Source organism: Ursus americanus, chromosome 19, assembly GCF_024610735.1.
Source record: "Ursus americanus isolate L20-20 chromosome 19, mUrsAme1.1.p, whole genome shotgun sequence".
NCBI classification, from domain to species: domain Eukaryota; kingdom Metazoa; phylum Chordata; class Mammalia; order Carnivora; family Ursidae; genus Ursus; species Ursus americanus.
The window spans coordinates 38,206,882-38,225,138 of NC_142145.1; the positions used below are offsets into that span (position 1 = coordinate 38,206,882).

The 18,257-nt window shown below is 41.3% G+C and overlaps 1 protein-coding gene across 1 annotated transcript in view; it reads left to right on the forward strand.

Annotated features, from left to right (window-relative positions):
- The window catches only part of KLHL14 (kelch like family member 14), a 99,424-nt gene that overhangs the window by 12,821 nt on the left and 68,346 nt on the right, over positions 1 to 18,257 (forward strand). The window contains exon 3 of the mRNA XM_045781888.2: positions 17,609 to 17,730. Coding sequence (XP_045637844.1) covers positions 17,609 to 17,730 — 122 coding nt within the window. The remainder of the gene's footprint in view (positions 1 to 17,608; positions 17,731 to 18,257) is intronic.

An 18,257-nucleotide genomic window follows, 5' to 3' on the forward strand; every position in this document is an offset into this window, starting at 1 on the left:
CTCGAAACCAACCACACCAGAACATCCTGGGCGAATGGAAAGGATTAGAAGAGAGAGTGTAATATCTGTGAGTCAGAGACAGAAACTTTGAAGGGAAAACTTTAGTGCTTTAATATGCACACTAGGACCTTAGCACTTTTTACCTCACATGCATTAACAGGGGTTCATTGATGCCGCCAAGGATCCCAGACAATATTGGTGTATTATATAGAGGCAGAAGTGTGTGCCTCGTAGCAGAGACCAGTTGGGTGGATTGGTTACCATGACAACTGTACCACTACCGTCAGTGGCAATCCCCGTAATCTCCCTGTTTTAAGGTTTTCACAAGTGTTCCCTCCAAAATGACATCTGTAGGTAGGGACTACAAAGTAAGGCTAGGAAATATACATATATGAATAAGAGAGAAAATGGCATAAGAGGAGGTACAAATAAAATGGTTATGTTATAATGCAAACGTCTTAAACAGTTCTATAGCATAGTAGTTAAGACCTGAAAGTCACACAGACGTGGGTCAGATCCCACCTTGACCACTTACAAGCCGGCTTTCTTTGGGTGATTTACTTAATTTATTTTCAGACTGCTTATCTGTAAACTGTACATAATAATACCCACTTCATTTGGCCAGTTCTGAATGTTGGAAGAATGCACGTGCAACATTTTACATAGTGCCTGGCTATGGATACTTTATAATCGGTAGCTTTTGTTTTTATGAGAATAGTTCTATTTATATCTAATTTGCTTTTCTGTTCACTTGTTAGCACTCCTAAGTCCATACAATATGTTCTTTCTAGAGCTGGATTATCATAGCATGAATCCCAAGTGCTGCTCTGATAGTGATAATGTTTCAGCAGGAACTTTAGAATGAACTACAGAACTTAGGCCAGTCTTGGAGTCTGTTCCATCTTCTTGATCTATCCATGTCAGCAACTGGAAAAGTTAGAGAAATCATGGTGGATTCATGTTGAATGACTTTGTTGAGATATAATTTACATAATATACAATTCCTTTTAAAGTGTAAAATCCAGTAGTTTTAGTATATTCAGAGTTGTACAACCATCAGCACAATTAATTTTAGAACATTTTTATCACCCCCCTAAAAGACCCTGTATCTATTAGCAATCAGACCCCATCTCCCTTCTGCTCCCCCTCAGCCCTAGGCAACCACTAATCCACTTTCTGTCTCCAGAGACACATAGAATTGCTTGTTCTGGGCACTTCATATAAACGGAATCACACAATTTGTGGTCTTTTTTCTGGCTTCTTTCATATAATGTTTTCATAGTTCATCCATGATGAAGTATGTAATAGTACTTCATTCCTTTATGGCTAAATAGCTTTCTACTGTACGGATATGCCACATTTTATATATCCATCAATTGATGGACATTTGGGTTGTCTCCACTTTTTGCTATTATGAATAATGCTGTTATGAACAATTTGTGTACAAGTTTGTATATGGACTTATGTTTCTGTTTCTTTTGGGAATACACGTGGGAGTGGAATCGCTGGGTCATACGGTATTCAGTGAACAATGAACAAATGTTTCACCTTTTGAGGAACTGTGACATTGTTTTCCAAAGCAGCTGCACCACTTCGCGTTCTCACCAGCAGTGTATAAAGGTTCCACTTTCTCCACATCCCCACCAACGCTTTTTGTCTTTCTGACCACATTATGGCTGTGAAGTGCTAGCTGACTGTGGTTTGCATTTCCTTAATGGCACCTTTTCACGTGCTTATTGGCCACTTGTTTTGTTTGTTTTGCTTTGAAAAATGTCTAGTCAAATCCTTTAGCCATTTCGTAGTTGGGTTATTTGTCTTTTTCTGATTGAGTTATGAGTCTTTTAAGGATTTTTAAAAGATTTTATTTATTTATTTGAGAGAGAGAGAGAGCACAGAGGCAGAAGGAGAAGCAGACTCCCTGCCGATTGGGGAGCCAGATGAGGGGCTTGATCCCAGGACCCTGGGATCATGACCTGAGCTGAAGACAGACGCTTAACCAACTGAGCCACCCAAGTGCCCCAGGGATTTTTAGTGGTGTTTCCTGTGCTCCTCGATCACAGCCTGGACCCATCTTCTGCAGGAATTGGCTGTAGCTGACAAAAATGAAAAGAAAATGCATGCAAATTGTATGGTGGAAAACCCTCCAGATACTTTTGTATGACACACATATGTCTGTTACTAAAACTCGTGGTGTTGGGTGTGACTGAAGACAATATCTGTGGCGATTTTGTTGTTGTTTTGTTTTCTTCTTTGTGTGATTATTCTGGCTTTAGGTTGATTTAAGCATTATATTTCTCAACCGATAGTTTGGATCGGTTTAGCAAAACTTTTATTCAAAAAAATATATCCATTACTTAATTAATTTATTTAAATTTTCTTGGAGGTACAGAAGACATTTCTATTCAAACTGTGTTTATACAATAATTATTTTAGGGAAATGAGTTGAAATTTTTTGGTTGCCAAGACAATGAGAACTCAAAATAGCCACCGCAGAAGAAAAAATACGTAAAAAGAAAAAAACCCCTGCAAAACAGATGTTCTCAATTGGAAGGCGATGCAGAAGTGTTCCTTATGGGGCTCAGCAGGAAACAGTACAGCCCAGGATTTTTGATCATGGGTTTCAGCTAAAGGCTTCACGGCACGTACCCCCAAGGTGGTTTCTGCCCTGGAAAAGCTAAATTTGACATAATAACTTGCCTACTTTCATCTTCCTTTGCTACAGTCTCCTTGCAGTTTTCCTCAGGGATAAAAAATACCTGCTACTCTTGACAAGAAACTACACTTAGGACCCTTAGTAGGTCAGGTGCTATTCACAGCTGTTCGGTGAGTGTATGCATATGGAAGAACGTTCAGCAAATCGCTTCCCAAACTTAATGTTCATGCTTCTGGATGGACAATTTCTGTTTTGATTATGAATCTCTTTGAACAATCAAATGTTTGCTTTCTGTTAAGGTTTACGGTCTCCACTACATAACAAAGACTACTCCAGATCTCTGACTCGTGTCATAGGTCTGGGTTCCAAGTGGTAGGAATTTTGATGTGGATTTCTTTATCTAGATATAAAGTGTTATCAAAGGTATAGGATAATTTTATAGTTTCTAGTATGCACTGCCAACACATCCCAAGAAAGCAGGTAACCTCTCTAAATTAATCATTTGTATATGTGTTTAAAAGGCAGGCATCTTCTTCCCTCTGTGGAAGTCGTACTCACACAGACAAGATACTAATTCTAGGCAGTCACTTCAGTATCTCTGGAAGCTAACAAACTTCAGCTGTCACTCAGACACTCTTATATTCAAAATCTGGAGAGAGAGAAAGCAGACAAAGCAAAACTGAAATATGTAAACATCACTCTAATGCACTCAAATAAATTCCAGGTTTGTGTTTTCTCCGGATGTAGAAAGCAGCAAACTACACCGGCAGCAAGTAGTCTAAGTAAAACCCTATTCCAAGGAAGGGGCACCCACTGTGCAGAGAGGGGCCCCTTAAGCCTTCCATCAGCCTAGTCAAACTGAGAGCCCAAGTTCCAGAAAATGATAGTCTTTTTGACCTAGAAAGAATAATTCTCAACTCAGAAAGATGTGTCTGGAAAATGTTCCACATTTTTTTATGGCAAGGAAACTCCAGAGTCTCAAAGCATAAGAAACATTTAAAATTTGTGAAAGCACAGAGAAATTCATGTCTATGGCTTTATAGACACTAATTAGAGTCTGCCACAAAAGCGGATGTGAATCACTTCTCTCTGTTATTATCCCTCCTAGTTGCCCTTCCTCCACTGGAACATTGTTACCCATTACATTTACTGCATACGTACAGGACTTGAACACCAAACAGAGGAGTAGATAAGGAGCGTACCTCCCCATATTCTAAATTCTCCGTATAGAGTATAGATGGAAGGCTGCTATAAAGTAGAGTTATTTTGTGGTAAAATTAGGAAAACCCTTTCTCAGGGTAGTTATGCATGTTTCACCATAGAAGGCTCCTTCTCAAGTGTCAGTTCCCAAAAGTGAGCATGGTATTCGTTGGTCTCTTTCTGCCCCTGCGTTCCTGTTGGCTGGACGGTTCTAAGGAAAGCTGTATTAGCCGGCTTGAGCTGCCATTGTAGAATAACACGCTGGATGGCTTAAATAACAGGAGTTTGTTTCCTCCCAGTTCTGCGAGGCTGGAAGTCCAAGGTCAAGTTGCCAGCAAGGTTGGTTTCTGGTGATCCCTCTCTTCCTGGCTTACAGACAACAGCCTTCTCTGTGTCTTCAAACGGCCCTCCTCTGTGTACAGAGAGACAGAGATTTCTGGTGTCTCTTTCTCTTCTTACAAAGACACCAGTCCTATGGGATTAGCGCCCCACCCTGATGACCTCATTTAACCTTAATTACCTCCTAAAGACCCTGTCTTCAAGTACAGTCACTTTGGGGGGTAGGGTTTCAACATATGGATTTGGGGGAAAACACGATTCAGTTTATAGCAAGAGCCAGTTTATACCGTAGGATCCAGGAATCAGAAAACAGGTTAGGGAAGCTAACTGAATTGTTACTTTTCAACTAGGCCTATAGGGCAAAGTTATATAGGCAATTGAGCAATGGTCCAAGTCAGCAATACATTAATAGCTATCTATTCCAGTAATACAAAGCTGGAAGAGAAACATATCCTCTTTCCTCCGCCTCATCAATGCCTAAATCAGTAGTTCTCTTAAAAATCAACAATAGAAGGGCACCTGGGTGGCTCAGTCGGTTAAGCACCTGCCTTCAGCTGAGGTCATGATCCCAGGGTCCTGGGATTGAGCCCCACATGGAGCTCCCCACTCAGTGGGGAGCCTGCTTCTTCCTCTCCCACTCCCCCTGCTTCTGTTCCCTCTCTAGCTGTCTCTCTCTCTCTCTGTCAGATAAATAAATAAAATCTTTAAAAAAAAAATCAACAATAGAGATTTTTAATAAAATATATCTTCCCTAGCCGTACCTCAGAGATTCTAAATAACTTGATCTGGAATGTGGACCCAAGAACCTGCATAGTTAGCCACATCCCAGGTGGTTTTGGGACGGGTGGTTTTTGGACCACACTTTGAAAATCATGAGACTAAAACAAAAAATTGCTTCTGCTTTCCAATTTGTTACGTATCTGTAGAAAATGGGAGAACATGCTAACAGTAATTTACTGAGAGATAAGTTTGAGGGAAATATGTTGCAAACTTAAAGGAAATCTGATAAACTGACATGAGAAAGGGGGAAATGCGTAGCGGGGAAAGTTATTGGAATTACCAGACTCCTAAGGGATTTATTTCCTGATGATGGAATTGGGGTACCTACTGCACTAGAGAATTTTCAGAATAATGCAAGCCACACAGTAGAGTGTCCACAATTCAGCCTCAGAGAATGTGGTCAATTTCCCCAGGATGATTTGCTCCTGCCTGGGAAAGAGCTGATGACTGAAGTGGACGTTGTCATGGATTGGTTGATTGGGAGGGTCTGGGAGGCTTCCACCCAGATGCCCTTTCCAGCGGGAACACTGGGGAGCCTCTTAGCCTCTTGCAAAGCCCTGGAGTTAGGGTTTACTTCAGCATTAGCCCCTCCAGGGTTGGTGAAGCAGCAAAGAACAGAAAGAACTGGCTCCCCACAGGGAGGGAGAGGAAAAAAGGAGGAGGATAAGAGACTCCTATTTCACCCACAGCAGCGGGGTGTCCCTAAGCTGGATCCCACAAGCCACACCTCATTGTCTCCACAGCACACACACCCCGGGCCTGCCTCAGTCCCTTGCTGCCTATCTACCCAAAAGTAAGGGTAACCTTCTTCATTTATCTTAACCCCAGGATGATTTCATAGGATTATTCTTCCCCTCTAATCAAATTCTGGGCCCATTTAGATGGTATCAGCTGAAACTCCCTTTGCTTGAATTGAAGGTGGACGCCTATTTATTGCCATGAATATTCCAAGAGAAGCCTGGAGTAATATATTCGGTTACTAACCAACTTTTCTCACTGTCTTCCCGCATGGCCACTCCTGCAGGGACTCTCCAACTGGAAACAGCCTGCGTGGCGGGAGGCTGGCTCCGGTTCCTCAGAACGAGCTTCCTAGTTTCCCCACGAGAAATGTCTCCCTGGAGTTAAGAGTAATGGATAAAATCAGGCTCTAGACCCTGAGGTAGGATCTGGCCATGGCCCCCCTCGGCATCATCCAGGATGGCTGGACTTTCTTTGGAATGCTGATTTTGTTAATATATTCATTTTGACTGTTAGGTCCTAGACCCTCAGAGACAAGTAATTTTAGCCGCCTCTGTGCTATCCTGAACTTGAATTTTCAACATTATTCTGGGATCTCGTGTCTTTCTGCACTTTTTCTTGTGTGGCAGGTACCAGTTTCCCCAGGTCAGGAAGTCACTCTATCTCTTCGAAAAGCCAGCCAGATGGGCGGGAGAGAGAAAGAGAGAGAGAGAAGTCTCCATAATGAGATTAGTTCTCAGGGGGCAGCATGGTCTAATAATTGAGCTTTCTTAGGAGTGTAAATGCAAGCATTACTTACGAGTCCAGCACTAGCGTGAGAGTGACGCTTTATCTCCTTTTGTCACCAAGCTACACAGAGCTGGAATGGCTCCTTGGTGACAGGCTGCATAGAACCACTTCTCTCTTGAGCAAGAAGAGCTTTCTCCTGTCGCACAAACATTGGCTGTCCCTGCCAGCTCGTTCGGTAGCAAGCCTCTGTGCTGGTGAGCAGTGAGATCCTGTGTCCCACTTGCAGGCATGAGGATTAGTCTAGGAGGTAATACTTGCCACTCAACTTCCTCACAGGAATGCAGGGAAGGATTAATGAGATGCTATTTCCATTGCAATTTATGCTCTTCAGAAGAAAGGCACTAAGTACTAGGTATTAGAATTAGGGATTATATAGGTAATCAAGCGAAGAAGATATTCAACTGCTTCTAGTTACTAAAGGAAGCTTTAATCTGGGAGGTGTGGAAGGACGGGGGATATGCAGTGAGTATAAATTTGGCTGGGAGCCATGGTCCTCATGAAGCAAAGGACCAAGGATGGAGTGTGAGGTGCTATGTACAGGGGACCTGTTCTGGCCCTGAAGGCTTAGGATCTCAGGGAGGAGGCCTACATTTTGTGGATTCAGATGAAGGTTTCTTTGTCATATCTACCTCTCCCATCATTAGCCGGTCTACCGGTTCGGTCCCAGAGGAGAATGGCAAAGGCAGAGCAAACTCCCCCTTCCACACACGGGACGCCATGGTCACGTTTCCTAATCCACCTGGCATTCGTACGTGCGAGGGAGGAATTGTGGAAGAACCCGGCATGCTGCAGGAGCTTGGGCGAGGAGTGAGGGGGCGGGAAGATGCTTACTTACAGTTGCGACGTGCGAAGCTATGGTCCATAAAGAGGTGGATCTTCTCACAGCCAAACACATAAGCAGTGGCAGAGTTGGAATGTACCATGGTTTTCACAGGTTCAGACCTTAAAGTCCTGACTTCTTCCACTTACTATAGTGTGTCCTCAACTATGTTTGCCTTCCTCTGGTAGGATGTGAGACAAGTTCAGATGGCACACAAAAAACCATTTTTTAAATGTATTATAATAATTAGGTTAGCTGTTACTATGTGTGAGCATGTGTTAGAAATAAACAATTAACCCATGAAGTCCATCATTCATAAATGTGATTGCTCAGAGCAATAATTCTCAGTAGTGCCTGCACGTTAGAATCACATGGAAAGCTTACAACAAAACAAAGTAAAAAACAATGCTGAGTCCCACCCTCAGTCCTTAAACCAGAATCTCTGAGAGCTTGCCCCCATCCTAGATACTTTGTGAAAGCTTTCCCAAGTGATTCTAAAGAGCGAGCAGCACTGAGAACCACTAAGGTAGAATGGGATTAAATGTTATTTAAGTGAGCACTTTTAAATAAAATACTAAATCATGTCATAGTGTTTGGATATGGCAAATATCACGAAGTTTTTACATTGTGCTAATAACTGAAATGTGGTAAACTTCTCTCTGTCATGGGTAGCTCCCATTCTGTGAGACATTAATAATCCTAAAGAGCAAAGAGAAAAATAGGGATATCCAGTAAAAATCAGGGATGTGGTGGTGTGCCAACAGCAAGACTGATTATTTGGACACGCTTGAGTAGGCATAAAAGACGAAGGGGTTTGGGGCAGTGCAGAGGAAGGTGGCAGGTTAGATCTGGGTGTTTGTCAGTAAGACCGTTGCCCAAAGTATTACCCTCTGACTCCTCCACCTTATAGTTCAGAAACATGGATTTCCCTCTTCCCCTTTTGCCTTCTGACTCCTTACCACACTCACTGACTGGACCTTAAAACAGATGAGAGAAGACAAACAAAAAGGATGATAAAGGATCAGTAATGATTTCTTGAAGGTGGGATTACCAGTGACTCTTTTCACCTATTCGTTCTTTTGTTTACCATTTCTTCATTCATAAAAGAAGCATTTATTGACTACCTACTGTATACTAAGTCCTTTTTGCTTGTAAATATAGTCAGACTTTTTCTCAGCGAGCATGAATTGTCTTTAGGATATGACCAAATAAATCTTAAAGTTACTTCCATCTTAGAAAAACTGAGTAGTGTATATGACTGACCATTCTCTGGTCACCACACAGCCAGGCTCGTGGAGGTAGGAAGAGGGGCAGCTCCAATGTCAGAAGATGGGAAGCTAAGGCATTTCCAATTATTCCTGACCCCGAGTATCACAGAAGGCCGGGGGGGGGGGGGCTGCTAGAAAACCCTAGAGACATTTCCTCTGTGAGATAGAGGAAATAAAACCCATCTTGAGGCACCGGAAGAGATGCCCAAGCCCTTTTTCCTCTATTCTTTCATCTGTTAAATGGGGATAATGATACTTTGTGTTTACCCACCTCAGAGAGGCATTATCAGGTCTATTTAAAGGCTCTTCCGATGAAAGCTGCTGTGTAATTACCAAGAACAGCTATGATAAAGAAACCTAAATACAACAGCAAATCAGCTGGAACAAATTCTCAAGGGAGTTTACTTCTCTGGAAAAATTTAAGAAAAGGGTAGCAGCTCTCCTCTGGGGACTTTTGGGTACCATTCTAGCTGGAAGTTTAGGGAAGGCTAGCTGATTTTCAAAGTCTCCTCCTGGCCAAACACTCAGGATCTTCCTCTGCTTACTTTTCCCCATGGTCTAAGCAGTTTCCATCTGAAATTCCTCTTTCAAGTTTTTTTCAGACCTTAACTGAGAAACTTGTTTATCCCTGAAGAAAATTGCAAGCAAGGCATTTACCTGTGAGAGAGAAGGAGAGAGAAAGGGGAAGTTATAATGTGGGGAGAATGTGCCCCTTATAGACGATAGGTAATGGGGAATTCTATGATAGTTTTTAAGAAGAGGACTGAAGTAGGTGATCATGAACGTCAGGCTTTGCTGAAATTCATTTGACAAAGTCATGGAGGGTCGATTCAACGGGAGCAGGAGCACGGAAAGCAGGGGCAGCACTCCTCCGTCAGCTCAGGAGAGAGCCAACCCAGTTGATTCAGGCTAACAGCAGTTTGGAATATAGAGATAGGCTGAAGAAACATGACAGCTGTAGAATCTATAGGACTTGGCAAAACATTGAAGATAGCAAGAAAATGGAAGAAGAATCAAGATTATTGTGAAACTTGGTGACTTGGATAAGGTTTGGTGACATCCTCAACAGAGAGAGAGCAGACCAAAGAGTGAGCAGGTTGAACTTATTAATGAGATCTGGCTCCACACCACTGTAGGAAACCCAATGGTTTTATATTTTGGTGAAACTTACTTATGCAGTAAAGATTCTGGCTATTTATAAGTGGCACAACCTATGGTTTCTGAAAGACTTCTAAGCGATATAAGAAAAAGCCAAATTCCAGTGAGTGATCTTCACATGAGTGATTGATAAGGTTAATAATTATGCATAATAATAACAATCATTTATCGATTGATTACCACAGGAACTACATAAATATTTTCCATATGCAACCCAAATGTCAGCTCGCGGCTTCCCAGATCTGGTAAAAACTATTCCAAACCCCACCAGTCTCATGGTCTATGGAAATCCCAAACCCATCCTCACGTCTGGGAATCCCTGGGGGCTTGCATCTCCCTAGCTTTTCCTGCCCCCCAGACCAGATGTGAAATTGCCCATTCACTCACTGCTCGTGTAAAAGGCCGAGCCATCATAGGCTTAGTGAAGTCCACTGAAATCGGAAAGTATTGGGAATGAGTCATAACCTTTCAATCTTCTCCAGCTTCTCCCTACTGGGTTATGTCAGAGGTATCAGTTGTTCTCTCCCTTCACTAGGCAGAGACACTCATTTCCAAGGCATCATCAACACAAAGTACTTGCCATTTGTTAAAGGACTGGCTCTGGAAGGTGGTTTTATTCACAAGTAGCAACCATTTATTTTCTTATTACACTTAACCCTTGTGACATTCCCACTCTACAGATGAAGCGACTAAGTCTTGAAGAGGTGGAATACGAGCCCAAGGATAAAAACCTCTGAAGTGGCAGAAAGAGAATTTAAATCCAGGTCCGGCTGACTCTTACATTAAAATTAACGTGGCCTTTAGAGGATGGGAAAATGATTATATACTCCAGTGTACTTTGCCACTTCAAAACCGCTTAGTTTTTCCATCAAATCTCTGTTTAAAAAAAAAAAAAAGACTATATATTCCTAAAGACCATATATGAGGGATTCTAGAGTAAAAACCCCAGTGAGTTAGTATTGTTTCAGAGAGAACAAGTTAGGATAATTAAAATATCTAAACAATGGAAATACAGTACTATTATTTTTAAGTAATAAAACTGGGATGGGGACATAGGCCACTAGCTTGTCAAACCTGCAAATTACACAAAGAAATAGCTAAAAACACTGATGATGGCAATAAGGAGGAGGATGGTAATGATAGCATTTATCTAGCACTACTATAAACACTTTGCATATATTATTTAATTTAATTTTTAAAAAACCCTATGCCTTAAGTCTGTTGTTATCCCTATTTTATAAATAAGGCTAAAACGGGGAAAGAGGCTAGCCCAAGGTCATGCATCTCAAAAGAGCTAAAGCTAGGGGCACCTGAGTGGCTCAGTCGCTTAAGTGTCTGACTCTTGATTTCAGCTCAGGTCGTGACCTCAGGGTTGTGGGATTGAGCCCCTGCTGGGCTCTGCGCTGAACAGAGAGCCTGCCTGGGATTCTCTCTCCCTCTCCCCAGCCCCTCCCTCTGCTCACTTGCTCTCTCTAAAAAAAAATAAAATAAAATAGACCTGGGGTCTTGCCCAAATTGTAGGACTTATACCCTTAACAACTTAACAACCAGGCTCCCTGCTTCAAGAATCATGATGTTTTCAATAGATGTCCCCTCTAGGATGGAAGTAAGTGCCATGAGGGACAAGGAATTTGTCCCTCTTGTTACCACCATTAGCGCTAGTGTTTAGAACAGTACCTGGAACATAGTAGGAGCTCAGTTAATAACTGCTAAATAATAAGTGAATTGGAACAAGATATCTAAGTCAGTAGAGGATATAAAAACGTTTAAAAATAGCCACACGTCGATGTTTAAAATATTTAACCACAAGAAGTATAGGATAGGAAAAAACCTGGCTTGAAAACATTTGGTTTTTTTAAAAAAAATCTGTATTCATGGTCCTCTGGAAGCTGAACAGGAACCCAACACTGCACTGTGACCTCTAAAAGACTACTGTAATTTTAGAAAGCCTTAAAATATATATTATATATATCCTTACATATATGTAAATATAGATCATATCACATCATATTGGTTAGTTTGTGTACAATGCTGGTCACATCCTAAAAAGGGGACAACAATAGTCTAGAGATATTCAAAGGAGGTGAGTATGATGGTAGGGAAAATGGAAACTTTCTCAGAAAGAAATGATGATTTTCCACACAGAGTAGAGAAGACATAGGGCAACTATCTTGCAATATTTGAAGTGCTACCAAAGATAGGCACTTGCTCTTTTTTTTCTAGAAAACTTAGATAGATATTCAGCTCAGCATAAGGTAAAAAAAAATATCTTTAACACAACTATCCAACATCTTTCCACAATAAAGTGGATTTGAAAAACCAAAGTCCATTTTGTTATAAATTGCCAAATTGATGAGAATAATTACCTACGAAAAAAACTACTAAAAGATTTCTACGTTATAGGGAGAGGGGGACAAAGTCAGTGACCTCAAGCCTGGCTATATGCTTGTTAGAATCAACTGGAAGACTGTGAAACATTATTGATTTTTAAGGCACCATCCCAACTGAATCATAATCTCTGGGAGTGGGCACCCGAGAATCTAGATCAAGAATCTAAATTTTGTAATCACCCCCAATGATCCTGGTGACTCACCAGGCTGGGGGATCACCGAACTAGATTACTTCAAAGTTCTCTTCTAACTCTCTGATTTAATGATTCTTCGAAGATTGTAGAATGTTTTCTTTAATAAATAAATGAGAAAGATTTGTAATCTGTAAAATGAATTTAGTCTAAACTGCCAGCAGACCACCTGATTTCTTCAACAGGTTAAAACTCTCCTTGCAATCTAGTTAATGAAAACTTTTCCCATGTATCATGGAAAGGTAAACTTTATCTGGCCTGTTTCCCAATTATTAAAGTTCCAAATCACTGAAATATAAATAAATGAGACTTTACCGTACTTAGAACACCAGTATGATGAAAAATTTGTTTACACCAGGAGGTTTTAGGTCATCCTTCAATCATTCATCCCTGGAACCAAAGTACATATGCGCGCGAGCACACATGCACACATACACGCACACGCGCGCACGCACACACACACACAAATGTGACACATGGTAAATGTTGGGCAATTACTGAGATGGAACAAAGGAGACCTTCAAATTCCATCGCCTTTTTAACCTTATATTTTTCTCGGCAAGAATCTGGGAAGCCAAATCAAAGGCATCTAAATAATGTTATTAATCGTGATATGCTAAGCACTTTGTCTCTAATTCCTTGTCTTTTAAACACATTACTTTGGTCTAGGTGGTGCTAAATTGAGGAGTAAAAGGGAGTATTTTAAAAATATTAACAAATCGGTAGAGATCATATTCACTTTGGCTAAATTGATTCCCTATGGAAAGAGCTTCTAGAAAGTATACCAGGTAGCCATACGAAGGAACTCTAGTTATTGCAAAAGGGCTACACCTGTAGATTTTTTTTCCTAATCTAAAATTAAACCTGTAAGGCTCTGCTGGAATCATTTAGAAAAGAATAATTGAAACCCCCCTTCAGCAAGTTAATTCAGATTCTCCTAATTTTACTTTCCTGGTTCACAGGGCATCTTTTTTTATCATGGTGTTTCCAAATTGAAGCTCACACACGTCAAATAAATAGCATGATAATCAGAGGTTTCAATATCCAATACACACTCATTATTACCTGTCATTATTGTCAGTGTCACTATTATAATTGCACATTGTAAAAAGAATGGAAGCTTTTCCACAGGAATTATTCACGTGTATTACTTTCTAGGAGTAATTGAATAGTTGACATTGCATTTATATCAAAGTAAAATATGTGATGGTTTTTCTCATTTGTTTTATTCTTAAGAAACAAGAAATGTAGAGGGATCTCTATTAGTGCCCTTTGTTTGGGTCCAGAAAGGTTCAGTTTTACGTATTGTCCGGATGTACATTTTCTTCTAATAAGGCTCAAAAGATATCCAATATGATTAAAGTGATAATTTTCTATGAACATATAAGATAACAACTGGGGAGTGAAGTCCTCTTAATTAGCTTGTATTTATATACACGAACTCAGTAAGAATCTCAGTGAAAAATATTACTTTTCTTTTTTAACTATTTAATCAGGTTTGGTATGTTGAAATGAAGCCCACATTGTATTGCCAATATCTACAGATAAATAATAATTTACTTTAGGGGTGCCTGAGTAGCGCAGTTGTTAGGCGTCTGCCTTCGGCTCAGGGCGTGATCCCGGCGTTCCGGGATCGAGCCCCACATCAGGCTCCTCCGCTGGGAGCCTGCTTCTTCCTCTCCCACTCCCCCTGCTTGTGTTCCCTCTCTTGCTGGCTGTCTCTCTGTCAAATAAATAAATAAATAAAAATCTTTAAAAAAAAATAATAATTTACTTTAGAGTTTACACAGAACTTTCACTTCATCATTTTATGTAATCCTCATGACAATCCCTTGAAGAAACCAGTCAGATACTATTCATCTATTTAAAGATGAGAAAACAGAGGCTCCAAAAAGCCAAGTAATTTACACAAAATTACTCTGCTGAATAGAAAATTAGCCATAGAGGGGCTCCTGGGTGGCTCAGACAGCTGAGCATCTGACTTCGGCTCAGGTAATGATCTTGGGGATCCTGGGATCGAGCCCTATGGTGGGCCCCACTCACCAGGGAGTCTGCTTCCCCCTCTCTTTCTACCCCTCCTCCTGCTGGTTCTCTCTCTCTCTCAAATAAATAAATAAAACCTTGATTTTAAAAAAAGGAAAAGAAAATTAGTCCTAGAATCCTGGTCATCTGGGTCTTAATCAGAAGTTATGGTAAATTACAGGTTAAAAAATGTTAAAAAAATAAATTTGATTTTAGAAAGATCCTAGGCCTGGTCGCATTCAGAGGCCTGAGTCTAAATACTGTTTATGCCATTTTATTTTACTATGGAAGCCTTCTAACGTCCCTGTAAAATGGAGTTATTTCTGTGGCTTTAAGGCTGTTTTGAAAGTCAATGGAGAAAATGGGGAGAAAAACACTCACGTGTGTTCTGTGAGTCTATGCGTTCTTTCTTCTGCCCTCTGCTACTCCTCACATGCTTTATCCTATTTTGGGTTTCTATGTGATTCACCATCACAAGGTAGAGTTTTAAACTTTGTTTAGACTTAAATAATATCGATACTGAGTTAGAAAATTGAGTGACACAACTTTAGAAACAAAATAATCCAAGGGAAATGCCATACTAAGTTTCATGAATGATAATACGAATATAGTAATGAAGATTTAAAATGTGCTTTCACTCACTACAAGGCCATACATGATGACCTTAAAACATGACTCCGTTGCAGAAAACACACAACCAATGAGGGTAGGTAGAGTTTCCTTTCCTTCCATGTAATTCTTCATCACATTCCCTGAGGAGGCTGGGTGGTTTAGAGATTTATCTTAGTTTATGTGGAGGCTTTCATTGCCGCTATGCTAGCTAGCCCTTTGAATCATGTCATTGTTGGCAGGGGTGAAGGTTGTTACCATTTGCCAACTGTTCAGTGGCTTAGGTACCGGTAGTCTCAGGCCAGTTCTTGGAGGACAGATGGCAGCGAGTGGCTCTTTGGGCAGAGAGAACAAAGACTCTAGATCCTTTCCTCATCTGCAGAGATGGTCCATCTAAATTGCTGTTGGAAATCACCAATGTGGATATGTCCGGGGAAGCTGGCCTTATCAGTTAATGGAACAATCCTACGACTGTCATTAAGTCATTCATTTCTCTCCATTTGTCATTCATGAAACACATTTTAAAAGCAGTACCTTTATTTAAATACTAAAACAGAGATTTAATTATATTGCTTTGGTCACACTACCACTTCCCTGAGTCCTTTCCTCTTCTGTGTAACCATAGATACTGGTCTACCTGCCCCCACCGCAGTCTGGCAGCACACAGAGGTGTCCTGTCATCACAGCCACGATTGGCGCCTTCCAGCTGAACAGGAAACGGTCTCCACAGGTTCCCGGTAGCAGCAACCTAAAAAAGAGTATTTGCTCTCATCTTGACTTGTCTTATACTCACACAGTGGTTGATTATTTGGACTAAAACGACAATAATGAAATCGTCTTACGTTAGTTCTGTAACCGTGCATTTAGGAGATTCTATGGCACATCAATTACGTATGTTCTCATTCCAAAATAAAAGAAAGCTGCTTACTGCACTGAGTTTCCATCACCCTCTTAGCAAACCCACCCCGATCACTGAAATCATAGTCTGGAGCTCTTCGCCATTGCATTCCGGTTTTGTTTCACAACTACTGGGCTACAAGGCATATGGGTACAGTTCCAAAGTACTTTAAATTCGAAGAACCGAGGGGGCTTTTTGTTCGTGACAAAATTCATATTGCAAGCTGATATTACATTAGGCATCCTTCTGGAAGTACGACTCCGCCTATCCATGATTCCCTGATAGGAGTTTCTCCTGAAGGTGTTTTTTCTACTGAGGCATATACAATGCATTCAGTGGCACCAGAGTTTCATTAAAGGAATTCTCCTGTTCCCTTCCTTCACGTGGAAATGTCATTAACTGTATTAAGTTAACTCTCCGAATGTTAGGTTCTTAACCAACAAACAGTGCTTCTCCACAAGGGCGTACTTTGCCGAGCGTCCTTGAATCAGAACGACGGGCTGACTATGTAATAACAGATTCCAGCCGCCACCGCGGGTTGCGATCATATGTCAGAGGAACCCTTTTGTATTTATTGACTTTTTTCCTTCAGTCGTGGTTGTTCCGTTTCTTCCACCACCACCTTCAGCCTTTCAGGTAAATGAAAAGTTCAATTATATGTAAAGCGACCGTTAAATCAGCAGGCCCCTCGCGGGGGTCTGGGCCTCCCCTCCCTGCTCCAATCACGAGTGCGCTCAATCCATTAGCCTTCCTGGGATCACACATCCATCAGGTCGAGTGTGCCGGCCAGGGTGCGTCGTACAGCTTTTACTGCATATGAGACGTTGCAGGCCTGTTCTCAGGAACTGCCAGGCAGACTGGGAATCACAGTCACGGTTAATAGCAGCGAATTGCCAGCTCTTGATGGGTGGGTAGTCACTCCTTTCAGTGGTTGCCCCCTGGGGGAGAAGGTAGAAAAACAGAGGGAGGGAATTAGAGTGACTTCGCACAGCTGAGCAGGCTCCTGCCGCCGGATCAGTGGCAAGCACTGGCAGGGCTCCACTCGGGAGGCTCAAAACAGCCTCACAGTCTCATTTTTACCAATTGGTGCTGCTGTGTCGCCAGTGGTGCCCAGGGATGGGGGGGTGGGGGCGGGCGGCTGGGGCAGGGAAGGGAGGGGGCGCTGGGAAGGAGATGAAGGCAGAAGTCTCAGCTAAATTAAACAAACAAAAAGTCTCCTTGATACTGGCTAACCTACCCCGGTGAGCCCTGTGCTACTAATTGTACCAAACTGGTGTTCGAAGTTCCCTGGGTGATTAAAGAGTTGGCTCACAAACTCTCTGCATAACCTTAATTTTTTCAAGGTTCTTTGAGTGGAGAATGGCTTATAATAATGATTTTGACTAATACGATTTTTGACATGCAACTTTAATGCTTAACCTTAGTACAACTCCAGAGCATTTCATGTGTACTCAGCTGTAAAGAGTGATGATTTAAAGGGATAATATAAGAAAAAGGTCGTTCTAGAATGAACCTCTAACAAATTGCATAAAGGGAGCTTATTATTCCATGAGTATGGGGATATGCTGCTCTTCTGATCATTTTTCTGCTTGGTTCAAAAAAATTGTTGAGACATGAATGGGAGAAGAAACAGGAAAAAATGAAATAGAAATCTGCAAGCAAGGAACATTCTTTTGATGGTTATGATTTCGTCGCCACTAAAAAGGCTCTACAATAATGTGGTTATTCATCTCCTCTTTTGTTTTGGGTGAAGAATTCGCTCTAACAAGAAAATGCTGTTATTGGTCGGAGGCTTGCCTCCTGGGCCGGACCGGCTCCCCAGCAACTTGGTTCAGTACTACGATGATGAAAAGAAGACGTGGAAAATACTCACAAGTGAGTGCCCTTCTTTATTTATTTACCCACCTATTTATTTCAGCTTAGAGCTGTCTCGATGAATTTGAAAACATGGCTAATCAAATTAGACATTTTATTGATTTGTTACCCTTTGGAGGTCTGTTTATGTATCACAGGGGATTTAGAGTAAAAGACTAAATTAACATTGCAGAGGTGGCCAATTTGGTAGCCGAATAGGCCTAAATTAAACTGGCCTAGAAGCACTGCGTGAGTTTGCGTCTCTGTGACAGAGAGTGGGTGGTCACAGAGGTGTTCCGAAACACATGCCTCTGTTCTTTTTTTTTTTTGCTTATCGAAAAGTGAAAGGTTGGTTAATAGCCCTAGTAAATTTTCTCACATCAGAAGGGGTGTTTCATTCATTGTCTTTGTAACTAACATTCATTTTGCCTTTTAGGCATTTTCTGCTCGTTTGTCTCTAGTCTGTGAAACTGGGTCTTAGGGAAACAATCCCCTCAAGAGAGCAAGAGCAATAGCTCCACAGTTTGGATGGACGGGTATCCGTGGCC